At 40.2% G+C, this 21,629-nt stretch overlaps 2 protein-coding genes across 2 annotated transcripts in view; one reads left to right on the forward strand and one right to left on the reverse strand.

Annotated features, from left to right (window-relative positions):
• Positions 1-21,629, forward strand: part of DBT (dihydrolipoamide branched chain transacylase E2) — a gene marked incomplete at its 3' end in the record, with an annotated part of 53,558 nt that overhangs the window by 29,253 nt on the left and 2,676 nt on the right. Inside the window, 7 exon segments of the mRNA NM_001134018.1 lie at positions 1,275-1,396; positions 3,824-4,040; positions 5,044-5,210; positions 6,397-6,522; positions 9,310-9,387; positions 13,421-13,612; positions 13,756-13,827. Coding sequence (NP_001127490.1) covers positions 1,275-1,396; positions 3,824-4,040; positions 5,044-5,210; positions 6,397-6,522; positions 9,310-9,387; positions 13,421-13,612; positions 13,756-13,827 — 974 coding nt within the window.
• Positions 6,057-6,845, reverse strand: LOC134760745 (membrane protein BRI3-like). The gene has a single exon (XM_063720387.1). It carries the CDS (start codon positions 6,843-6,845, stop codon positions 6,351-6,353), a length of 495 nt encoding a protein of 164 aa, XP_063576457.1. The 3' UTR covers positions 6,057-6,350.

Below are 21,629 nucleotides of genomic sequence, written 5' to 3' on the forward strand. Positions count from 1 at the left end.
CACCACCACACCTGGCTAATTTATAAATTTTTTATAGAGAGAGGCTCTCCCTATGTTGCCCTGGCTGATCTCAAACTCCTGGCCTCAAGCAATTCTCCCGCCTTTACCTCCCATGGCCTCAAGCAATTCTCCCGCCTTTACCTCCCAAAGTGTTGGGATTACAGGTGTGAGTAACCATGCCCAGCCACCACAGCATTTTTTAAACTATTCAAAGCAGAGCAAACTTTTAAGTACTATATCATCTCAGGAAAGTGTTTAAGATTGTCATAGATTTTATATGATTCTTGTGCGGTTTTTTTTGAGACTGGGTCTCACTTTTTCACCCAACCTAGAGTGCTGTGGCGCCAACATGGGTCACTGCAGGCTTGACTTCCTGGGCTTAAGTGATTCTCCCCTGTCAGCTTCCTGTGTAGCTTGGACCACAGATGTGTGCTATCGTACCTAGCTAATTTTTAAAATTCACTTGTAGAGATGGGGAATCTCACTTTATTGCCCAGGCTGGTCTTAAACTCCTAGGCTCAAGTAAGTGATCCACCCACCTTGGCCTGTTAGAGTGTTGGGATTACAGGCGTGAGCCATTGTGCCCAGCCCATTCTTTCATATAATTTATCTTACATTTGATCCTTATTCCATGCTGTTTATAAATATAAATGAGAATTTTATTAGAAAAATGTTTAAAATACAAATTTTTTTTTTGAGACAGGGTCTCACTGTCATCCAGGCTGGAGTGCAGTGATGCAATTACAGCTCACTGCAGCCTCGACCTCCTGGGCTCAAGCAATCCTCCCACCTCGGTCTCCCAAGTAGCTGGGACCACAGGTGTGTGCTAACAAGCTCAGCTAATTTTTAAATTTTTTGTGCAGATGGGGTCTCCCTATGTTGCCTCAGCTAGTCTTGAATGCCTGGGCTCAGCTGATCCTCCTGCCTTGACCTCCCAAATTGCTGGGATTGCAGGCGTGAGCCACTGTACCTAACCACAACACATTTTAAAATTTCTTGAGGAAAACTCTCATTTTTAAACTTGTATCTGCCGTATGATTTCAACAGGAGTGACGTATCCACCAGGTACTAATAATTAAAAAGTACCAGGTACCAGCACACACATACCCCCACTCTACCCATACCATTAGGATAGTTGTGTTTTCTATTCTGAAGTTCAACTTTTATACATTTAGACTATAAACTTTAGTTTATTTAGATATTATAGGCCACTAAGATGTAAAAAAAAAAAAAAAAAAAATTTCAACTGAAGTTAAGTTTTACCTTGTTACCAGATTCAGAAGAAGATGTTGTTGAAACTCCTGCAGTGTCCCATGATGAACATACACACCAAGAGATAAAGGGCCGAAAAACACTGGCAACTCCTGCAGTTCGCCGTCTGGCAATGGAAAACAATGTAAGTTCTCTTAATATTTAAGTCTGAGATTGTATAGGAAGTGTACATTTGTATCTCTGAAAAATTAGCCAACTATCCCATGATGAAATAGCTCAATGAAATTAAGGAAACATGAAAATATTTGCTACTGAAAAGTGATAGTTGCATAAAAATACATGGGAGAAATGAGAAGTTGTAAACTTATTACTATCAGTTGAGCAGTATGATTTTATTATTCTTTCTTAGAGCCTAATAACAGTAAGAGCTACCATTTATTGAGCACTTGTAAATACCAGGTCTTAGGTCAGGTGCTCTAGAGGCACAGCATGGGATAGGAATTTGAAGGAGGGAAAACCTGTAAAGGGAATGAAGGAAGCAGGATAAGAAAGGGAAGAGAAGGGAAATTGGCCAGACACGGTTATGGTATCAAGCATCTGGCCTGTCCCAAAGCTTGCCATGGTCCTAAGGAAAAAAAGAAAGACTCTGGCCTGATCTGAGGGTGCAAGGGACAACCACAGAATTACTGCTTTGAGGCAAGGAGGCTGGCCTTTTTGTATTTCTTCTGCCAGTCATTGACTGAATGGAAGGTGGAATGCCAGGCAGGGTGGCTCCCTGGCACTGGGATAGGTATTTACATATTCTCATTTAACCCTGTAAGATAAGGAGCTATTTTAAGACTTGGAGGGTTTAAGTAACTAAAGTCACACAGCTAACATAGCAAGAGCCAGAATTCAAAAGTGAGTCTATATCACTCCAAAACCTGTGCTCTTAGACGTTATATACAACCTCAACAATCATTGCCTCCATTATTTGAGCACATATGTGCCAGACACTATAGACACATTATCTGTAATCCTCACAGGGACCCTGCAGGAAGGTTGATTAACTTACCTAAAACCAAGTAAGCTGAACTAGGGATTTGAACACAAATCTGTCTGGTTCTGAAACCTGAATACTTTCCACTGTCCCCCACAATGAGACTTTTTGTTTGTCTCTTTTTGAGAAAAGTAAGGTTGCTGTGGGGAAAAAATAAAAAGTTTATATTTTGTGAAATATGTAATAGAGTCATTAAAATGTTCATATTCTTTCAGCCAGTTGTCCTGCCACTGGGGAACTATCCCAAGAAAATAATCTAGGAATCATTCTTCCTTGTATTTTATATAGCCAAAAATTAGAAGATGCATACGTGTTCAAATTATGTTATGTATCCTTGATGAAATGTTATGTAACCCTTAAATGTGTTTAAGTATGAAGACCATTTAGCATAACAGAAAATAGGTACAGTAACGTGGAACACTAGGTTATTAAGGGCATCAGATGAAATAATGATTTAACATTTTGCTTTGAAATCTATAAAGCATTTTAATAATTTTTTTCTTAATAATATAGAAAGAAATATATAGAAGAAATGTATGATTTGGCTTTCCTAAGACACTCCCTAAAGATGTGTATAGAATACTTGGGTAGAGTGCTTGTATGATTACTAAAAATTAAATATTGGATTTAGTTTTCAGAAATCATCTTTTTTCTTTGAATTTGCATATTTATGAATTGAGTTTGTTTAAAATTAAGAACCAGTGGCATTTACAGTTGTTTGTAACTGCCTAAAAATTATTTGTTTAAATTTTCATAGTCCATTTGTTACAAACTTAGTGTTTGCCTTAGTAAAGTCCTTTATTATTTTGGTCATCGTTAGCGATGCACTAATACAAATGAAATGGGGCCTATCCCTAAGAAATTAATACATACTATATATGAGATCATTCCAAGCTTTTATGTTTATTTGTATTTAAATAGAATTAAATGTTTTGTACTGATCTTTCCAAAGCAACTACCAGAAAAATAACTAATTTGAGAGAGCTTTTGTATTACGATTATTTAAGTTGTTATGTTTTTAACTGGTAGCCAATGTCAGAAACATTGGTCTAAATTTGGTATAGCATTTAGTTTCTCTTAAATTCTCAGCTCTCCCTCTTCTTATGTAGTCCCCAAGAATAGAAAAGGTCGAGTAAGAATTATGCGAGAGATTTTAAAATACTTGAGTATAAAAATGTAAGTTTTTAGCTAGGCATAGTGGCTCACGCCTGTAATTCCAGCACTTTTGGGAGGCTGAGGTGAGAGTTGAACTCCTAGCTTAAGGCTAGGAGTTCAAGACCAGCCAGGGCAACAGAGTGAGACCCTGTCTCTACAAAAAATTTTTTTAAAAAGTAAGTTTTCATAAATAGCTCTAGATTATATATAATATAGATACCTGATGGTTACCACATGCATATGTGAACAGTATATACAAAAGTTATGATTACTTAAGTAGAAAATGAAAAGGTTATTTCCTTTTACTAATTTATTGGACAGATATATTTTACCGTCAGTTGATCAAATTCCATTTTGAAACTTTAATGATGTTTTTAAGTAGTTGTATTTTTGGCATTAAAATATATCATTTTTTAGATTAAGCTGAGTGAAGTTGTTGGCTCAGGAAAAGATGGCAGAATACTTAAAGAAGATATCCTCAACTATTTGGAAAAGCAGACAGGAGCTATATTGCCTCCTTCACCCAAAGTTGAAATTATGCCACCTCCACCAAAGCCAAAAGACATGACTGTTCCTATACCAGTATCAAAACCTCCGATATTAACAGGCAAAGACAAAACAGAACCCATAAAAGGTAATGATAATAATAACAATAATATAAGGCAATAGTTCATTTATTTTGGGGGAAGCTACCTCAGTAGATAAACGTATATAATATGGTGTTTTCAAGTCTTACTGAAGGGAAAGTTCAACTTCAGTCAGCATATGATTTTTATTTTATTTTATTTTATTTTTTTTTGAGATGGAATTTTGTTCTTGTTGTCCAGACTGTAGTGCAGTGGCACGATCTTGGCTCACTGTAGCCTCCGCCTCCCAGGTTCAAGCGATTCTCCTGCCTCAGCCTCCTGAGTATCTGGGATTACAGGTGCACGCCACCATGCTCAGCTAATTTTTTGTATTTTTAGTAGAGACAGGGTTTCATCATGTTGGCCAGGCTGGTCTCGAACTCTTGACCTCAGGTGATCCACCCTCCTCAGCCTCCCAAAGTGCAGGGATTACAGGCATAGGCCACTGCGCCTGGCCATAATTTTTAAATGGTGAAATAGCATAGCTTTTCCAGGAAACACTTTCAATTTATGTGTACCATTAACTTCTGAAGAGTAATACATTAGCAGGTTTCTTGAAATATAAACTTGTATACTGATAATTGCTCTGTTTGAAGACACACAGGATATTTTAAACATTCACTATTTGTAGTTAGCTTTCAAAATAACTAGTTCTGATTTGTTTTTTATAAACTCTTGAAATGATTAACTTCCAGAAGAGTGGCTTTGCAGGAAAGCTGTTAGGGAAATACATGGCTTGCATTCTTTTGAATTTTTTATATAACACAGCATTTAAAGCAGTTACCTGCTATGTTGTGGCATTTGCCACTGAGTGTCATGATGCAGTCAATGTTCCAGCTTTGAAATTAGTGACTTTCAGTGTAATGTAATGAAGACAGTAGTAAGAGGAAGGGTTTAACTGAGAGAGTAAAAGACATTAGAGAACCTTCCATTTTAGTTTCTTTAAAAAAAAAAAAAGGATGAAGAGATTTGAGAATTTAAATAAATGAATAACAATTGAATGCTTTTCAGGCTTTCAAAAAGCAATGGTCAAGACTATGTCTGCAGCCCTGAAGATACCTCATTTTGGTTATTGTGATGAGATTGACCTTACTGAACTGGTTAAGCTCCGAGAAGAATTAAAACCCATTGCATTTGCTCGTGGAATTAAACTCTCCTTTATGCCTTTCTTCTTAAAGGTGAGATTTATTCATTTCAAACAAGGCTTGAGTAGGACATTTATTTGTTTGTTTGTCTTTTTGAGACAGAGTTTTGCTCTTGTCACACAGGCTGGAGTGCAATGGCATGATCTCGGCTCACTGCAACCTCCACCTCCCGGGTTCAAACAATTCTCTTGCTTTAGCCTCCCGAGTAGCTGGGAATACAGGCACCTGCCACCATGCCTGGCTAATTTTGTATTTTTAGTAGAGACGTGGTTTCACCATGTTGGTCAGGCTGGTCTTGAACTCCTGACCTCAGGTGATCCACCCCTGCCCTGGCCTTCCAAAGTGCTGGAATTCCAGGTGTGAGCCACCATACCCAGCCCCGAGTAGGACATTAAAATTTTGCTTTGCCAACATGCAATGTGTTGACTGTGGCCTTGAATAAAAATATACTTTTCGCAACATCAGATAGTTAGAAAATGTGCCATTTCTTTGTTCAATAGGAAATTATAAAATTGAAATTTCTATATTATATTTTTAGCCACTTATCTTTGAGCTAGGTAGAGACAATTCTGCCAGTTAAGTAAAGCCTTTAATCCTAAAAGGATCACTCCAACCAAGTCTTGATTTGAACTAAAATGAGACTTGATATTAATTTTGCAATATCACTGACATATATTTAATATTTATTTTCATTTACTCAACAAACTTATATTGAGGATCCTGGGAATCATTTCTAGTGCTAAGCCTTGGGACCAGTATAAAATGGAGTAAGACCATCAGCTGACCTTGAGCAGCGTACAGTCTAGCTCACATTAGTGACCGTGCAGCAGCTACCATGTGCCAGCCTCCATAGTAAGCATGCTGAATACATTATCTCTCTTTTTTTTTTTTTTTTGGTATGAATCTCATTTATTGAAAACATTATTTCTCACCTTTCTTAAATTGAAGACTGCAAAAAATAAAAGCAGTGCTTTATTGAGTTGTCATGAGCCTGGGGCAGGAGCAGCAGCGCTGCCTCTCCACGCTCCGGGAAACTGCAGCTGGCGTGTGCCACATCGGTCCCACCTCGCTTTACAAAACAGTCCTGAAGCTTAATCAAATAAAACTATTGTACACAACATTTACATTAGAAAAAGAGAGCTGGGTGTAGGAAAGCCGGGCCTGGTGTTCCCTTTAAGCGAAGGTGGCTCCACAGTTGGGGCATCTTCGCTTCCTCAAGGCAAAACAGCAGATGAACCCAAAGGGGAACAGGATGATGGCCAGGAAGATGCCCAGGAAAGTGAAGCAGTCCTGCAGCACCCCGACCCTGCAGACGGGACAGCCTCCCACGACCACGATAGAGTTGGTAGGATAGCGGGTGACGGTCCGGCTGTGGATGTTGTAGACCCTGGGATGGTGGGTGGGTGTCCCTGTGACGAGGTAGGAGTAGGGCGGCTGCGGGGGCGCGGCGGGGATGGCGCCGTGGCCGTGCGGGCCGCACGCGTAGTCGCCCTGGCCGGCCTCCAGGTTGTAGGCGGGCGGCCGCTCTTGCAGCAGCCTTGTGGTCCATGGCGGCCCGGCCGCGCCCGCCGCTCCGGCCCGGCTCGGCTCGGCTCTGTCGGCCCCGGCGGGGACGCGGCGCACCGGGTGGCTCGGGCCCCTCTGAGGCAGACGCGGGGCGGGGCCCATTATCTCTTAACTCTCAGAGTAACCCTGACGTGTAAATATTACTGTCTCCATTTTCCATTTAAGGAAATTGGGGCTCAGAGAGGTTGAGAAACTTGTTAAGAACTTATAGCTAACAGGTGGAGAAGCTCTTTCAGGTTCTGGTCTGTTTTACTCAGAAGGACATACTGATGTCTGTAATGCCAGCATGTTCAGTCCTTTCTCTACACTGCACCAAGACTGGTCTTCCGTAAATCAAATTATTGTAACATTCTCTGATTCTTTTCAGTGGTTCCCTTTCATTACCTTTAGGATAATTTGTATGCCATACTCCTTAGTGTGGCATACAAATGTGTTATAAGTCTCTGCTGCCTGCCTCTCCGTTCTTACCTCACTCCCTCATATTAAGCTACCCATAATTGCTGGAATACACAATTCCACCTGAAGTGCCCGTTCTTCTCGATCAAACACCTGCAAATCCCAAACTGTGGTCAGGTACAGACTCCTTCTGTGGCCGTCACTATTTGAATTAAATACTCTTGTTTCCCACTGTTACTTATCTCAGTGCATTGAGTGCTTACTCAGTTTTCTCTTCACTTACTCACTTACTGGGCGCTGAGCCTCATGAGGCAGAAACTATTCTTTATCTCCCTTTTCCTTTCTTTATTTTTTTATTTTTTTATTTTTATTTTTTTTAGAAAGGGTTCGCTCTGTTGCCCAGGCTGCTGGAGTGCAGTGGCACAATCACAGCTCACTGCAACCTTGAACTCCTGGGCTCAAGTGATCCTCTGCCTCAGCCTCCCGAGAAGCTGGAACCACAGGTGTGCACCACCACACCTGGCTAATTTTTTTTCATTCTTAGTAGAGATGTATCTTGCAGTGTTGCCCAGGCTGGTCTTACAGGGATGAGCCACCATGCCTGGCTATTTTGTTTTAAAATAAAACATAAGTTTCAGAACATTCGAAAAAAATACTACACAGTATTGTAGAAGGGGAACAAATGACCTAATCCATTGACACATACCTTGTATTTTCTTGGACAAAATTTGGATTATACTCAAATATTTTTATGTGTAACAGTTTAGACTAACCTTAGGGGTTTTTAGATAAAGACTATTAAAATTACAGTTATTGAATCAAATGCTTACTAAAACTTTCAAGTTGGCTGGGCGCAGTGTCTCATGACTAATCTCAACACTTTAGGAGGCCAAGGCAGGCAGATTGCTTGAGCTCAGGAGTTCAAGACCAGCCTGGGCAACATGGTGAAACCCCATCTGTACAAAAAATACAAGTTACCTGGGCATGGTGGCGCACGCCTGTAGTTCCAGCTACTCGGGAGGCTGAGGCAGGAGGGTCACTCGAGCCAAGGATGTTGAGGCTACAGTGAGCTGAGATCACGCCACTGCACTCCAGCCTGGGTGACAAAGCAAGACCCTGTCTCAAAAACAAACAAGAAAAACTTCCAAGTCATAAAAATTAAGGAACTCGTAGAAGTTCTTTTAATTATATTTTTCTTCAGTTGGTCTACTCTCTTAACCTGTCCTAACTAAACTAATGAAAATGAAATGTCTCTATATATTTAAACTTTTTTCTTAACTCTCTAGTTCAAGAATTTGATTTTTTTTCCATCAAGACCCCGGCACACTGAGAAGAATAACACAATGCATGTAAAGAACTTTAACAGGGACCAGACAAGGGCAGTGGGGGAGGGAATTGTTTTTAAGAATGATCTTAAGCATTTTTATTTTGCTATCTTTTAAATTCAATACAATGCATGGCCACCACATGTAAGGTATGAAACTTGATTATTAGATCCTGAAAACAGATTATCAAGAACATTTTGGGTACAGTTAGGGAAATCTGAATATGGACAGGAAAGAAATGGTATTAAGTGACAAAAGGGAAAAAGAAAGGGAGAAGGCAGCAGAGAGGGAAAGTATAAATGCTATTCAGTGAGACTTGAGCTGTAAAGTAAATGTTCAGGCTATCTCTGCCCTTCAGCTGGCCAAGGACACCAAGTAACAAACTGGCATCTACCGGTCAGTGCACTTTGAAATCCTCATTACATGTTCTTTCCACACAGAGAAATAGCTTACCTGCTTTTTTGTGTTTTGATTCCTAGTTTTGAACTACAGGTTTACTTCTCATGAAAATCTTAAGATCAACATGTCAGTGAGGAAATCACCTAGAATTTAGACATTTTCTTTGGAACTTTGGCTGGTCTGTATCATTATTTTGAAAATCTCCTTGATGTTTACAAGCTACCTGACTACTTTATCTTTTATTCTTTAATGATTAGGGTGACCTAGTTCTACATTGCTTGAAGGTAACATTGGCAGTAATGTGACTAGGTACATGTAGACTTGAAATTAAACTCAACATAAATAAGAGTTCTGTCTCTCCCTCCTTTTATACCTCTTATTGTTTCAAATTCCCTATCCCTTCTGAGTTAAAAGTGCTAAAATTGCATTCTTTTTCTGTTAAACAGGCTGCTTCCTTGGGATTACTACAGTTTCCTATCCTTAATGCTTCTGTGGATGAAAACTGCCAGAATATAACATATAAGGTTGGCTATGCAGAGTGAAAATATTATTATTATTAATAGAAGATGGGGCAAACGTGCTTGTAGATTAAAGAGACTTCTATTGTACCTCAAATAGTGATCTTTTTTAGACTAGAATTAAAGGTACGGGGTAAAACATTAAACTTAAGTCTAATTCATTGTTGTTGTTTTTGTGTTAATAATACTGTTTAGATATGGAGATTCTTAAAACCATTTTTAAGCTTTTTTTTGTTTGTTTTCTGCTTAAAATAATGGAAATACATAGCTGTATGGCAGATTATGTTACCCACTCTACTTACCCTCTCAAAAAGAAGCAGCTCTTTCAAAATTGAATTCCTGGAATTTTAATATTATTATTATTATTATTATTGGCAGAGTCTCACTCTGTCACCAGTTTGGAGTGCAGTGTTGTGATCATGGCTCACTGCAACCTCAACCTCTCAGGCCCAAGCAATCCTTCTGCCCCAGCCTCCTGTGTAGCTGGGACTATAGGCATGCACCACTATGCCCAACTAATTTTTAAATTTTTTATAGAGACGTGGTCTCATTATGTTGCCCAGGCTGGTCTTGAACTTCTGGTCTAAGCAATCCTCCTGCCTCAGCCTCCCAAAGTGCTGGGATTACAGGCATGAACCACTGCACCTGGCAAATTCCTGGAATTTTAAGATTAAGAATAATTTAAGTGAGAAAAGTAATAAAAGTTTGAATTCAATTTGAGTAAACTGTTCTGTGAGGAGTGAAAGTTTCTTAAGACCGAAAACTCTTTTTGAGATGCCTTTCTTTAAGTTTACTTATCATTAGAAGTGTACAACCAGAGGCTGGGCACGGTGGCTCACGCCTATAATCCCAGCACTTTGGGAGGCTGAGGCGGGTGGATCATGTGAGGTCAGGAGTTTGAGACCAGCCTGGCCAACATGGTGAAACCCTGTCTCTACTAAAAATACAAAAATTAGCCAGCCGTGGTGGCCAGCGCCTGTAGTCCCAACTACTCAGGAGGCTGAGGCGGGAGAATTGCTTGAACCCAGGAGGTGGAGGTTGCAGTGAGCCAAGATTGTGCCACTGCACTCCAGCATGGGCGACAAGAGCAAAACTCCATTTCAAAAACAGAATTAAAAAAAGAAAAAAAAGAAAAGACATGTACAACCAGAAAGTGAGCTTAGATATTCTAGGAGGTCAGCTCCCATATGGTTAATACAGTCAGCTGTATTAGTTTTAATTTTAATATCTCCTGATTAAGTATATACTTATCACAAAAATTTCAGGCAAGAAAATAATGATGTTGGCCGGGTGTGGTGGCTTCTGCCTGTAATCCCAGCACTTTGGGGGACAGAGGTAGGAGGATGGCTTGAGCCTAGGAATTCAAGACCAGCATGGGCAACAAAGTTAGGAGGCCCCCATCTCTACAGAAAAAAAAAAAAAATTAGCCAGGCATGGTGGTGCATGCCTATAGTCTTAGCTGCTTGGGAGGCTGAGGCAGGAGAATCATATGATACCTGGGAGATGGAGGTTGCAGTGAGTTGTGATCATGCCACTGCACTCCAGCCTAGGTGACAAAGTGAAACCCTGCCTTTGTCAAAAAAAAAAAAGAAAAGAAAAAAGAAAACAAAGATGTTTACCCTCAATTCCGTGACCCTAAGATAGCTCACTGTTTATGTTGAGATATACATCTTTCTAGGATTTCGTTTTTACATACTTTTTACAAGATATAGAATTATTTATATTTTCTTTAACTTGCTTTTTTCTTTTCCTTTTTTTTTTTTTTTTTGATACAGGGTCTCACTCTGTTGCCTATCTAAAGTATTCCCCATAGAGAATATCTATGCTGTGGTGTAATCATCGCCTCACTGCAGTGTCCACCTCCCACCTCAGCCTTCCGAGTAGCTGGGACTATAGGCACGTGCCACCATGCCCAGCTAATTTTTGTACTTTTTTTTTTTTTTGTAGAAATGGGGTCTTGCCATGTTGCCCAGGCTGGTCTCTAACTCCTGGGCTCAAGTGATCCACCCACCTCAGCCTCCCAAAGTGCTGGGTTACAGGCATGAGCTACCGTGCCCAGCCTCTTCTTTTTCATTTACTATATTATAGACATCATTATATGTCAACAAATATAGCTTTGTTATTTATTTAGCCACTGACCTATTTATAAACATCATGATTATTTGCAGTTTCTCAAACTTATCAACAGTGTGTACTCAACATCCCTGTGTATCCCTACATACTTCTGCACTTAGTTCCTTAACACAAATTTTTATAAATGTTGGTACATGTTGTCATATGTTCTCCAGAAAGTCTATACAGGTTAAGTATCCATTACCTGAAATGCTTGGGACCAGAAGCGTTTTTGGATTTAAGATTTTTTTGGATTATGGAATATTTGCATATACAAAGGAGACATCTTGAGGACTGGGCCCAAGTCCAAACATGAAATTCACTTATGTTTCATTTACCCCTCATATACATAGCCTAAAGGTAATTTTATATAATATTTTTAACATTTGTGTGCATGAAACAAAGTTGTTTTTTTTTTTTTTTTGGAGACAGAGTCTTGCTCTGTGGCCCAGGCTGGAGTGCAGTGGTGCGATCTCGGCTCGCTGCAAGCTCTGCCTCCTGGGTTCATGCCATTCTCCTGCCTCAGCCTCCTGAGTAGCTGGGACTACAGGCGCCTGCCACTACGCCTGGCTAATTTCTTTTTGTATTTTTAGTAGAGACGGGGTTTCACTGTGTTAGCCAGGATGGTCTCGATCTCCTGACCTCGTGATCCTCCCGCCTCGGCCTTCCAAAGTGCTGGGATTACAGGCATGAGCCACCGTGCCCGGCCACAAAGTTTTTTTTTTTTCTTTTTTTGACACAGGGTTTTGCTCTGTCACCCATGCATAATCATAGCTTATTGTAACCTAAAACTCTTGGGGTCAAATGATCCTCCCACCTCAGCCTCCCAGGTAGCTGAGACTACAGGCATGTGCCATAATTAAAAAAAATTTCTTTGTAGCTAATTAAAAAAATTTTTTTGTAGAGATGGAGTCTTGCTATGTTGGCCAGGCTGGTCTCGAACTCCTGGCCTCAAGCAATCCTTCTGTGTCAGTCTCCCAAAGTATTGGGATTATAGGCATGAGCCACTATGCCCTGCCAGAACAATGGCTGCATTTTTCTGTTTTTTTTTTTTTATTATTGATGGGCTCTGATATGATTAAATATTACAAAATGAGAACTATTTCAACAACTATGCAGCATAATGTTTAAGGACAAAATATTGAATATACTTTTTATTATATATGTATTTTATCACATAGTAAGGAATGCTGAGGTGCTTAATCCATCCAATAAATTGAGAATAAAAACTTTACATTTCTATATTTGTCAGTATACAGAATTCTGAGATGGATCTTGACTCAGGGTGATAAATCAGTTTTCAAGGAAATTGGCTACATCACATGACATCATTTCAGCCCCCAAAAGTTTCAGATGTTGGAGCATTTTAGATTTCAGATATTTGGACTAGGGATGCTCAGCCTGTACCAGTTACATTCCCACTAACAATGTTGGGAAATAGCCTATTGCCTACATTCTTATCAATAAAAAATTATCATCTTTTTTTGGACAGAGTCTCACTCTGTCTCCCAGACTGCAGTGCAGTGGCACAATCTCGGCCCACTGCAACCTCCACCTCCCAGGTTCAAGCGATTCTCGTGCCTCAGCCTCCCGAGTAGCTGGGATCACAGGCCTGTGCCACCATGCTAATTTTTGTATTTTTAGTAAAGATGGGGTTTCACTATGTTGGCCAGGCTGGTCTTGAACTCATGACCTCAGGTAATCCAGCCACCTTAGCCTCCCAGAGTGCTGGGATTACAGGCGTGAGCCACTGTGCCTGGCCCAAAAAATCTTTTAAAAATTATTTTTAAATTATTTCTTTTAAATCACTACCAATCTGGTAAAAATGAGTTTTGGTAGTGGTTTCTAGATGGCAGTGAAGGTTGATCCTTTCTTTGCTGTTAGCTTATTCATTAAAAGCCCTACTGTACAATTTTTTATTTTTTAGGCTTCTCATAACATTGGGATAGCAATGGATACTGAGCAGGGTTTGATTGTCCCTAATGTGAAAAATGTTCAGATCTGCTCTATATTTGACATCGCCACTGAACTGAACCGCCTCCAGAAATTGGGCTCTGTGGGTCAGCTCAGCACCACTGATCTTACAGGAGGAACATTTACTCTTTCCAACATTGGATCAGTGAGTAATAATGTTGAAATACATAAACCATTACTTAAGGTTTCTGATCATATGCTTAATTAAAAATAGAAAATGTCACTTGGCATTTGTTCCCTGAAAAATCTTAACTTTTAATACTCTCCTTTTTTTTTTTTTTTTAATAGATTGGTGGTACCTATGCCAAACCAGTGATAATGCCACCTGAATTAGCCATTGGGGCCCTTGGATCAATTAAGGTACATGTATTAGATAACTGAAAAATGGAGTTTAAGCAAATTCAGGGACTAAACACAATGAAGAGTAACCATTTCTAAGGTTTCCCCCTCCTTTTGTAGGTTTTAAGTTTCTGAGTTTATCTTAGAAAGTCTATTATTTCTTTTTTTTTTTTTTAACTTTAAGTTCTGGGATACACGTGCAGAATGTGCAGGTTTGTTACATAAGTATACACATGCCATGGTGGTTTGCTACACCCATCAACCCATCATCTACATTAGGTATTTCTCCTAATGATATTCCTCCCCTTGCCCCCGACCCCACGACAGGTCTCCAGTGTGTGTTGTTCCCCACCCTCTGTCCATGTGTTCTCATTGTTCAACTCCCACTTATGAGTGAGAACATGCAGTGTTTGGTTTTCTGGTTTCCAGCTTCATCCATGTCCCTGCAAAGGACATGAACTCACTCTTTTTTATGGCTGCGTAGTATTCCATGGTGTATATGTGCCACATTTTCTTTATCCAGTCTAACATTGATGGGCATTTGGGTTGGTTCCAAGTCTTTGCTATTGTGAATAGTGCTGCAATAAACATACATGTGCATGTGTCTTTATAGTAGCATGATTTATAATCCTTTGGGTATATACCCAGTAATGGGATTGCTGGGTCAAATGGTATTTCTGGTTCTAGATCCTTGAGGAATTGCCACACTGTCTTCCACAATGGTTGAACTCATTTACACTCCCACCAACAGTGTAAAAGCGTTTCTATTTCTCCATATTCGCTCCAGAATCTGTTATTTCCTGCCTTTTTAATGATTGCCATTGTAACTGGCATGGTATCTCATTGTAGTTTTGATTTGCATTTCTCTAATGACCAGTGATCATGAGCTTTTTTTCATATGTTTGTTGGCCATATAAATGTCTTCTTTTTAAAAGTGTCTGTTCATATCCTTTGCCCACTTTATGATGGGTTGTTTGTTTTTTTCTTGTAAATTTGTTTAAGTTCCTTGTAGATTCTGGATATTAGCCCTTTGTCAGATGGATAGATTGCAAAAATGTTCTCCCATTCTGTAGGTTGCCTGTTCTCTCTGATGATAGTTTCTTTTGCTGGGCAGAAGCTCTTTAGTTTAATTAGATCTGATTTGTCAATTTTGGCTTTGTTGCAATTGCTTTTGGTGTTTTAGTCATGAAGTCTTCGCCTATGCCTATGTCCTGAATGGTATTGCCTAGGTTTTCTTCTAGGGTTTTTATGGTTTTAGGTCTTATGTTTCAGTCTTTAATCCATCTTGAGTTAATTTTTGTATAAGGTATAAGGAAGGGGTCCAGTTTCAGTTTTCTGCATATGGCTAGCCAGTTGCCCCAACACCATTTATTAAATAGGGAATCCTTTCCGCATTGCTTGTTTTTGTCAGATTTGTCAAAGATCAGATGAGTTGTAGGTGTGTGGTGTTATTTCTGAGGCCCCTGTTCGGTTCCATTGGTCTGTCTCTCTGTTTTGGTACCAGTACCATGCTGTTTTGGTTACTGTAGCCTTGTCGTATAGTTTGAGGTCAGGTAGCGTGATGCCTCCAGCTTCCTTCTTTTTGTTTAGGATTATCTTGGCTATGTGGGCTCTTTTTTGGTTCCATATGAAATTTAAAGTAGTTTTTTCTAATTCTGTGAGGAAAGTCAATGGTAGCTTGATGGGAATAGCATTGAATCTATAAATTACTTTGGGCAGTTTGGCCATTTTCACAATATTCATTCTTCCTATCCATGAGCATGAAATGTTTTTCCATTTGTTTGTGTCCCCTCGTATTTCCTTGAGCAGTGGTTTGTAATTCTCCTTGAAGAGGTCTGTCACATCCCTTTTAAGTTGGATTCCTAGGTATTTTATTCTCTTTATAGCAATTGCGAATGGGAGTTTCCTCATGATTTGGCTCTCTGTTTGTCTATTATTGGTGTATAGGAATGCTTGTGATTTTTGCACATTGATTTTGTATCCTGAGACTTTGCTGAAGTTCCTTATCAGCTTAAGGAGATTTTGGGCTGAGCCGATGGGGTTTTCTAAATATACAATCATGTCATCTGCAGACAGAGATAATTTGACTTCCTTTCTTCCTATAGAATATGCTTTATTTCTTTCTCTTGCCTGATTGCCCTGGCCAGAACTACCAATACTCTGTTGAATAGGAGTGGTGAGAGAGAGGGCATCCTTGTCTTGTGCCGGTTTTCAAAGGGAATGCTTCCAGCTTTTGCCCATTCAGTATAATATTGGCTGTGGGTTTATCATAAATAGCTCTTATTATTTTGAGATATGTTCCATCAATACCAAGTTTATTGAGTGTTTTTAGCATGAAGGGGTGTTGAATTTTATCCAAGGCCTTTTCTGCATCAATTGAAATAATCATGTGGTTTTTGTCATTGGTTATGTTCATGTGATGGATTACGTTTATTGATTTGCATATGTTGAACCAGCCTTGCATCCCAGGGATGAAGCCGACTTGATTGTGATGGATAAGCTTTGTAATGCGCTGCTGGATTTGGTTTGCCAGTATTTTATTGAGGATTTTGGCATCGATGTTCATCAGGGATATTGGCCTGAAATTTTCTTTGTGTGTGTGTGTCTCTGCCAGGTTTTGGTATCAGGATGATGCTGGCCTCATAAAATGATTTAGGGAGGATTCCCTTTTTTTCTGTTGTTTGGAATAGTTTCAGAAGGAACGGTACCAGCTCCTCTTTGTACCTCTGATAGAATTTGGCTGTTAATCTGTCTGGTCCTGGGTTTTTTTGGTTGGTAGGCTATTAGTTACTACCTCAGTTTCAGAACTTGTTATTGGTCTATTCAGGGAGTCGACTTTTTCCTGATTTAGTCTTGGGAGGGTGTATGCGTCCAGCAATTTATCCATTTCTTCTAGATTTTCTAGTTTATATGTGAAGAGGTGTTTATAGTATTCTCTGATGGTAGTTTGTATTTCTGTGGGATCAGTGGTGATATCCCCTTTATCATTTTTTATTATGTCTATTTGATTCTTCCCTCTTTTCTTCTTTATTAGTCCAGCTAGCGGTCCATCAATTTTGTTAATCTTTTCAAAAAACCAGCTCCTGGATTCATTGATTTTTTTGAAGGGTTTTTTTGTGTCTCTATCTCCTTCAATTCTGCTCTGATCTTGTTTATTTCTTGTCTTCTGCTAGCTTTTGAACGTGTTTGCTCTTGCTTCTCTAGTTCTTTTAATTGTGATGTTAGGGTGTTGATTTTAGATCTTTCCTGCTTTCTTCTATGGGCATTTAGTGCTATAAATTTCCCTCTACACATACTTTAGCTGTGTTCCAGAGATTCTGGTATGTTGTGTCTTTGTTCTCATTGGTTTCAAAGAACATCTTTATTTCTGCCTTCATTTCATTATTTACCCAGCAGTCATTCAAGAGCAAGTTATTTGGTTTCCATGTAGTTGTGTGGTTTTGAGTGAGTTTCTTAACCCTGAGTTCTAATTTGATTGCACTGTGGTCTGAGAGACTGCTTGTTATTGTTTCCATTCTTTTGCACTTGCTGAGGAGAGTTTTATTTCCAATTGTGTGTTCGATTTTAGAATTAGTGCTATGTGGTGCTGAAAAGAATGTATATTCTGTTGATTTGGGGTGGAGAGTTCTGTCGATGTCTATTAGGTCTGCTTGGTCCACAGCTGAGTTCAAGTCCTGAAGATGCTTGTTAATTTTCTGTCTCATTGTTCTGTCTAATGTTGACAGTGGGGTGTTAAAGTCTCCCATTATTATTGTGTGGGAATCTAAGTCTCTTTGCAAGTCTCTAAGAACTTTCTTTATGAATCTGGGTGCCCCTGTATTGGGTGCATATATGTTTAGGATAGTTAGCTATTCTTGTTGCATTGATCCCTTTACCATTATGTAATGCCCTTCTTTGTCTTTTTTTTATCTTTGTTGGTTTAAAGTCTGTTTTATCAGAGACTAGGATTGCAACCCCTGTTTTTTTGTTTTGTTTTTTTTGTTTGTTTGTTTTGCTTTCCTCTTGCTTAGTAAATCTTCCTCCATCCCTTTATTTTGAGCCTATGTGTGTCTTTGCACATGAGATGGGTCTCCTGAATACAGCACATTGATGGGTCTTGACTCTTTATCCAGTTTGCCAATCCGTGTCTTTTAATTGAGGCATTTAGCCCATTTACATTTGATGTTAATATTGTTATATGCAAATTTGATCCTGTCATTATGATGATAGCTAGTTATTTTGCCTGTTAGTTAATGCAGTTTCTTCATACTGTCGATGGTCTTTACATTTTGGGTTGCTTTTGCAGTGGCTGCTACCAGTTGTTCCTTTCCATGTTTAGTGCTTCCTTCAGGAGCTCTTGTAAGGCAGACCTGGTGGTGACAAAATCTGTCAGCATTTGCTTGTCTGTAAAGGATTTTATTTCTCCTTCACTTATGAAGCTTATTTTAGCTGGATATGAAATTCTGGGTTGAAAATTCTTTTCTTTAAGAGTGTTGAATATTGGCCCCCACACTCTTCTGGCTTGTAGAGTTTCTGCCAAGAGATCCACTGTTAGTCTGATGGGCTTCCCTTTGTGGGTAACCTGACCTTTGTCTCTGGTTGCCCTTAACATTTTTTTCCTTCATTTCAACCTTGGTGAATCTGACAATTATGGGTCTTGGGGTTGCTCTTCTTGAGGAGTATCTTTGTGGTGTTTTCTGTATTTCCTGAATTTGAATGTTGGCCTATCTTGCTAGTTTGGGGAAGTTTTCCTGAATAGTATCCTGAAGTGTGTTTTCCAACTTGGTTCCATTCTCCCTGTTACTTTCAGGTACACCAATCAAACGTAGTTTTGGTCTTTTTCACATAGTCTCATATTTCTTGAGGCTTTGTTCGTTCCTTCTCATTCTTTTTTCTCTAATCTTGTCTTCATGCTTTATTTCATAAAGTTGATCTTCAATCTCTGATATCCTTTCTTCCGCTTGATCGATTCGGCTATTGATACTTGTGTATGCTTCACGAAGTTCTTATGCTGTGTTTTTCAGCTCCATCAGGTCATTTATGTTCTTCTCTAAACTGGTTATTCTAGTTAGCAATTCCTCTAACCTTTTATCAAGGTTCCTAGCTTCCTTGCATTGGGTTAGAACATGCTCCTTTAGCTTGGAGGAGTTTGTTATTACCTGAAGCCTACTTGTGTCAGTTCATCAAACTCATTCTCTGTCCAGTTTTGTTCCCTTGCTGGCGAGGAGTTGTGATCCTTTGGAGGAGAAGAGGCGTTCTGGTTTTTGGCATTTTCAGCCTTTTTGTGCTGGTTTTTCCTCATCTTTGTGGATTTATCTACCTTTGATCTTTGCTGTTGGTGACCTTTGGATGGAGTTTTTGCATGGTCGTCCTTTTTGTTGATGTTGATGCTATCGCTTTCTGTTTGTTAGTTTTCCTTCTAACAGTCAGGCCCCTCTTCTGCAGGTCTGCTGGAGTTTGCTGGGGGTCCACTCCAGACCCTGTTTGCCTGGGTATCACCAGTGGAGGCTGTAGAACAGCAAAGATTGCTGCCTGCTTCTTCCTCTGGAAGCTTCGTCCCAGAGGGGCATCTGCCAGATGCCAGCGAGAGCTCTCCTGTATGAGGTGTCTGTCAATCCCTGCTGGGAGGTGTCTCCCCGTCAGGAGGCATGGGGGTCAGGGACCCACTTGAGGAGGCAGTCTGTCCCTTAGCAGAGCTCAAGCGCTATGCTGGGAGATCCACTGCTCTTTTCAGGGCTGGCAGGCAGGAAGGTTTAATTCTGCTGAAGCTACGCCCATAGCCACCCCTTCCCCCAGGTGCTCTGTCCCAGGGAGATTGGGAGTTTTCTCTATAAGCCCCTGACTGGTGCTGCTGCCTTTCTTTCAGAGATGCCTGCCCAGAGAGGAGGAATCTAGAGAGGCAGTCCGGATACAGTGGCTTTGCTGAGCTGCAGTGAGCTCTGCCCAGTTTGAACTTCCCTGTGGCTTTATTTACACTGTGAGGGGAAAACCGCCTACTCAAGCCTCAGTAGTGGCTGACACCCCTCCCCCCACCAACCTCCAGCATCCCAGGTCAACTTCAGACTGCTGTGCTGGCGGCGAGAATTTCAAGACAGTGGATCTTAGCTTGCTGGGCTCCGTGAGGTTGGAATCCACTGAGCAAGACCACTTGGCTTCTTGGCTTCAGCCCCCTTTCCAGGGGAGTGTACAGTTCTGTCTCACTGGTGTTCCAGGCACCACTGGGGTATGAAAAAAGAAAAAACTGCAGCTAGCTTGGTGTCTGCCCAAACAGCCTCCCGGTTTTGTGCTTGAAATTCAGAGCCCTTGTGGAGTAGGCATCCGAGGGAATATCCTGGTCTGTGGGATGCAAAGACCATGGGAAAAGCATAGTATCTGGGCTGGATAGCACCATCCCTCATAGCACGGTCCCTCATGGCTTCCCTTGGCTAAGGGAGGGAGTTCCCTGACCCCTTGCACCTCCCAGGTAAGGCGATGCCCCATCCTGCTTCTGCTGGCCCTCCATGGGCTGCACCCACTGTCTAACCAGTCCCAATGAGATGAACCGGGTACCTCAGTTGGAAATGCAGAAATCACCCACCTTCTGCCTTGGTCTCACTGGGAGCTGCAGACTAGAGCTGTTCCTGTTCTGCCATCTTGCCTGGGAATCCAAAAACCTATTATTTCTTCCTAAGAGCTAGGCTTGCACTTCTGGTGGCTGCCTCTGTGTGTAATAAATGGTGATGACCTGGGTTGTTTCTATATGGATCAACCATTGTGGATTATGCCAGGCACAGATACTGAGTCTTTATGAATAATCACAAATATAGCCAATCTACTTCTATCAAAATATCTTCATTTCATTATACCAAAGAATAATAGAAAAGCAATTGAAAATGTTATTTTAAACAAAGTGAGACTCATTTAGAACATTCTTTGCTCAGGAATCATTGGGAGTGTTAGTTAAAAGTGCAGATTTCTTTACCTTAGGGGCAGAACCCTCCGAACTTAGATTTTGAACAAGAACCCAAATGAGTGCAAAAAGGTGATCGGTGACCATGGTTTAGAAGACACTGACTTAGAATAAGGGTTGCAATGATTCTTAACCCTGGCTACATGTTAGAATCATACAGGAGCTTGAAAAAAATTATGGCCAAGCTCCCCCTCTACCAGCTGAATTGGAATTTTGAGGGATGGGACTTGGGTACCCCCTATTAATTCAGGGTTGAGGACCACTGAGGCAAATAAGCTCCTGGATACCACTTCAATACCATGTTTATTAAATGTCATTGTCACTACATTAAGAAGAGTGTGTTTTAAGAAGAGCTTTTCTTTTCTACACTTATAATGCTTCCATGTTGAACATCTCTGGGACTTGTCCTCATGAGTTTATTCCTTGCGTGTTGGAACCCTCACAAATTCTTTCCTTCAGCCTTTGATTTGCTTTCTAGTAGATAGTAAATTAGCATCTAAGTCATTCCCCCTTCCTGACATCCACTTTCCCTTCTGGCAAGCAGAGGAGTTAGGGAGAAAAAACAAAAAGACACAGTATGTCACTATTTCCAAATCAGGAGTTCTCTGAGTGATAACTTCTCTCTATCACTCATTCTCTTTTCCAACAAGAATTCAACATTTGATTCTCACAAAATTCTGGCTTCCTGCAGTTTCCAAACCATTATACCTGTTTGACAAAATTTTGTGTTCTCTTTCCTTCTGAATTATATGTGTATATGTATATAATTATGGTAAAATATATAAACATAAATTGACCATTTAAACCATTTTTAAGTATATTGTTCAGTGGCATTAAGTACATTTACATTGTTTGCCACCATCACCACCATCTGTCTCCAGAACTTTTTCATTAT

The sequence above is a fragment of the Pongo abelii genome, chromosome 1 (genome assembly GCF_028885655.2).
Source record: "Pongo abelii isolate AG06213 chromosome 1, NHGRI_mPonAbe1-v2.0_pri, whole genome shotgun sequence".
NCBI lineage: Eukaryota > Metazoa > Chordata > Mammalia > Primates > Hominidae > Pongo > Pongo abelii.

What these genes read in the sequence shown, in the direction of transcription:
- LOC134760745 (XM_063720387.1), bottom strand. Translation starts at nt 6,845, where the DNA reads ATGGGCCCCGCCCCGCGTCTGCCTCAGAGGGGCCCGAGCCACCCGGTG.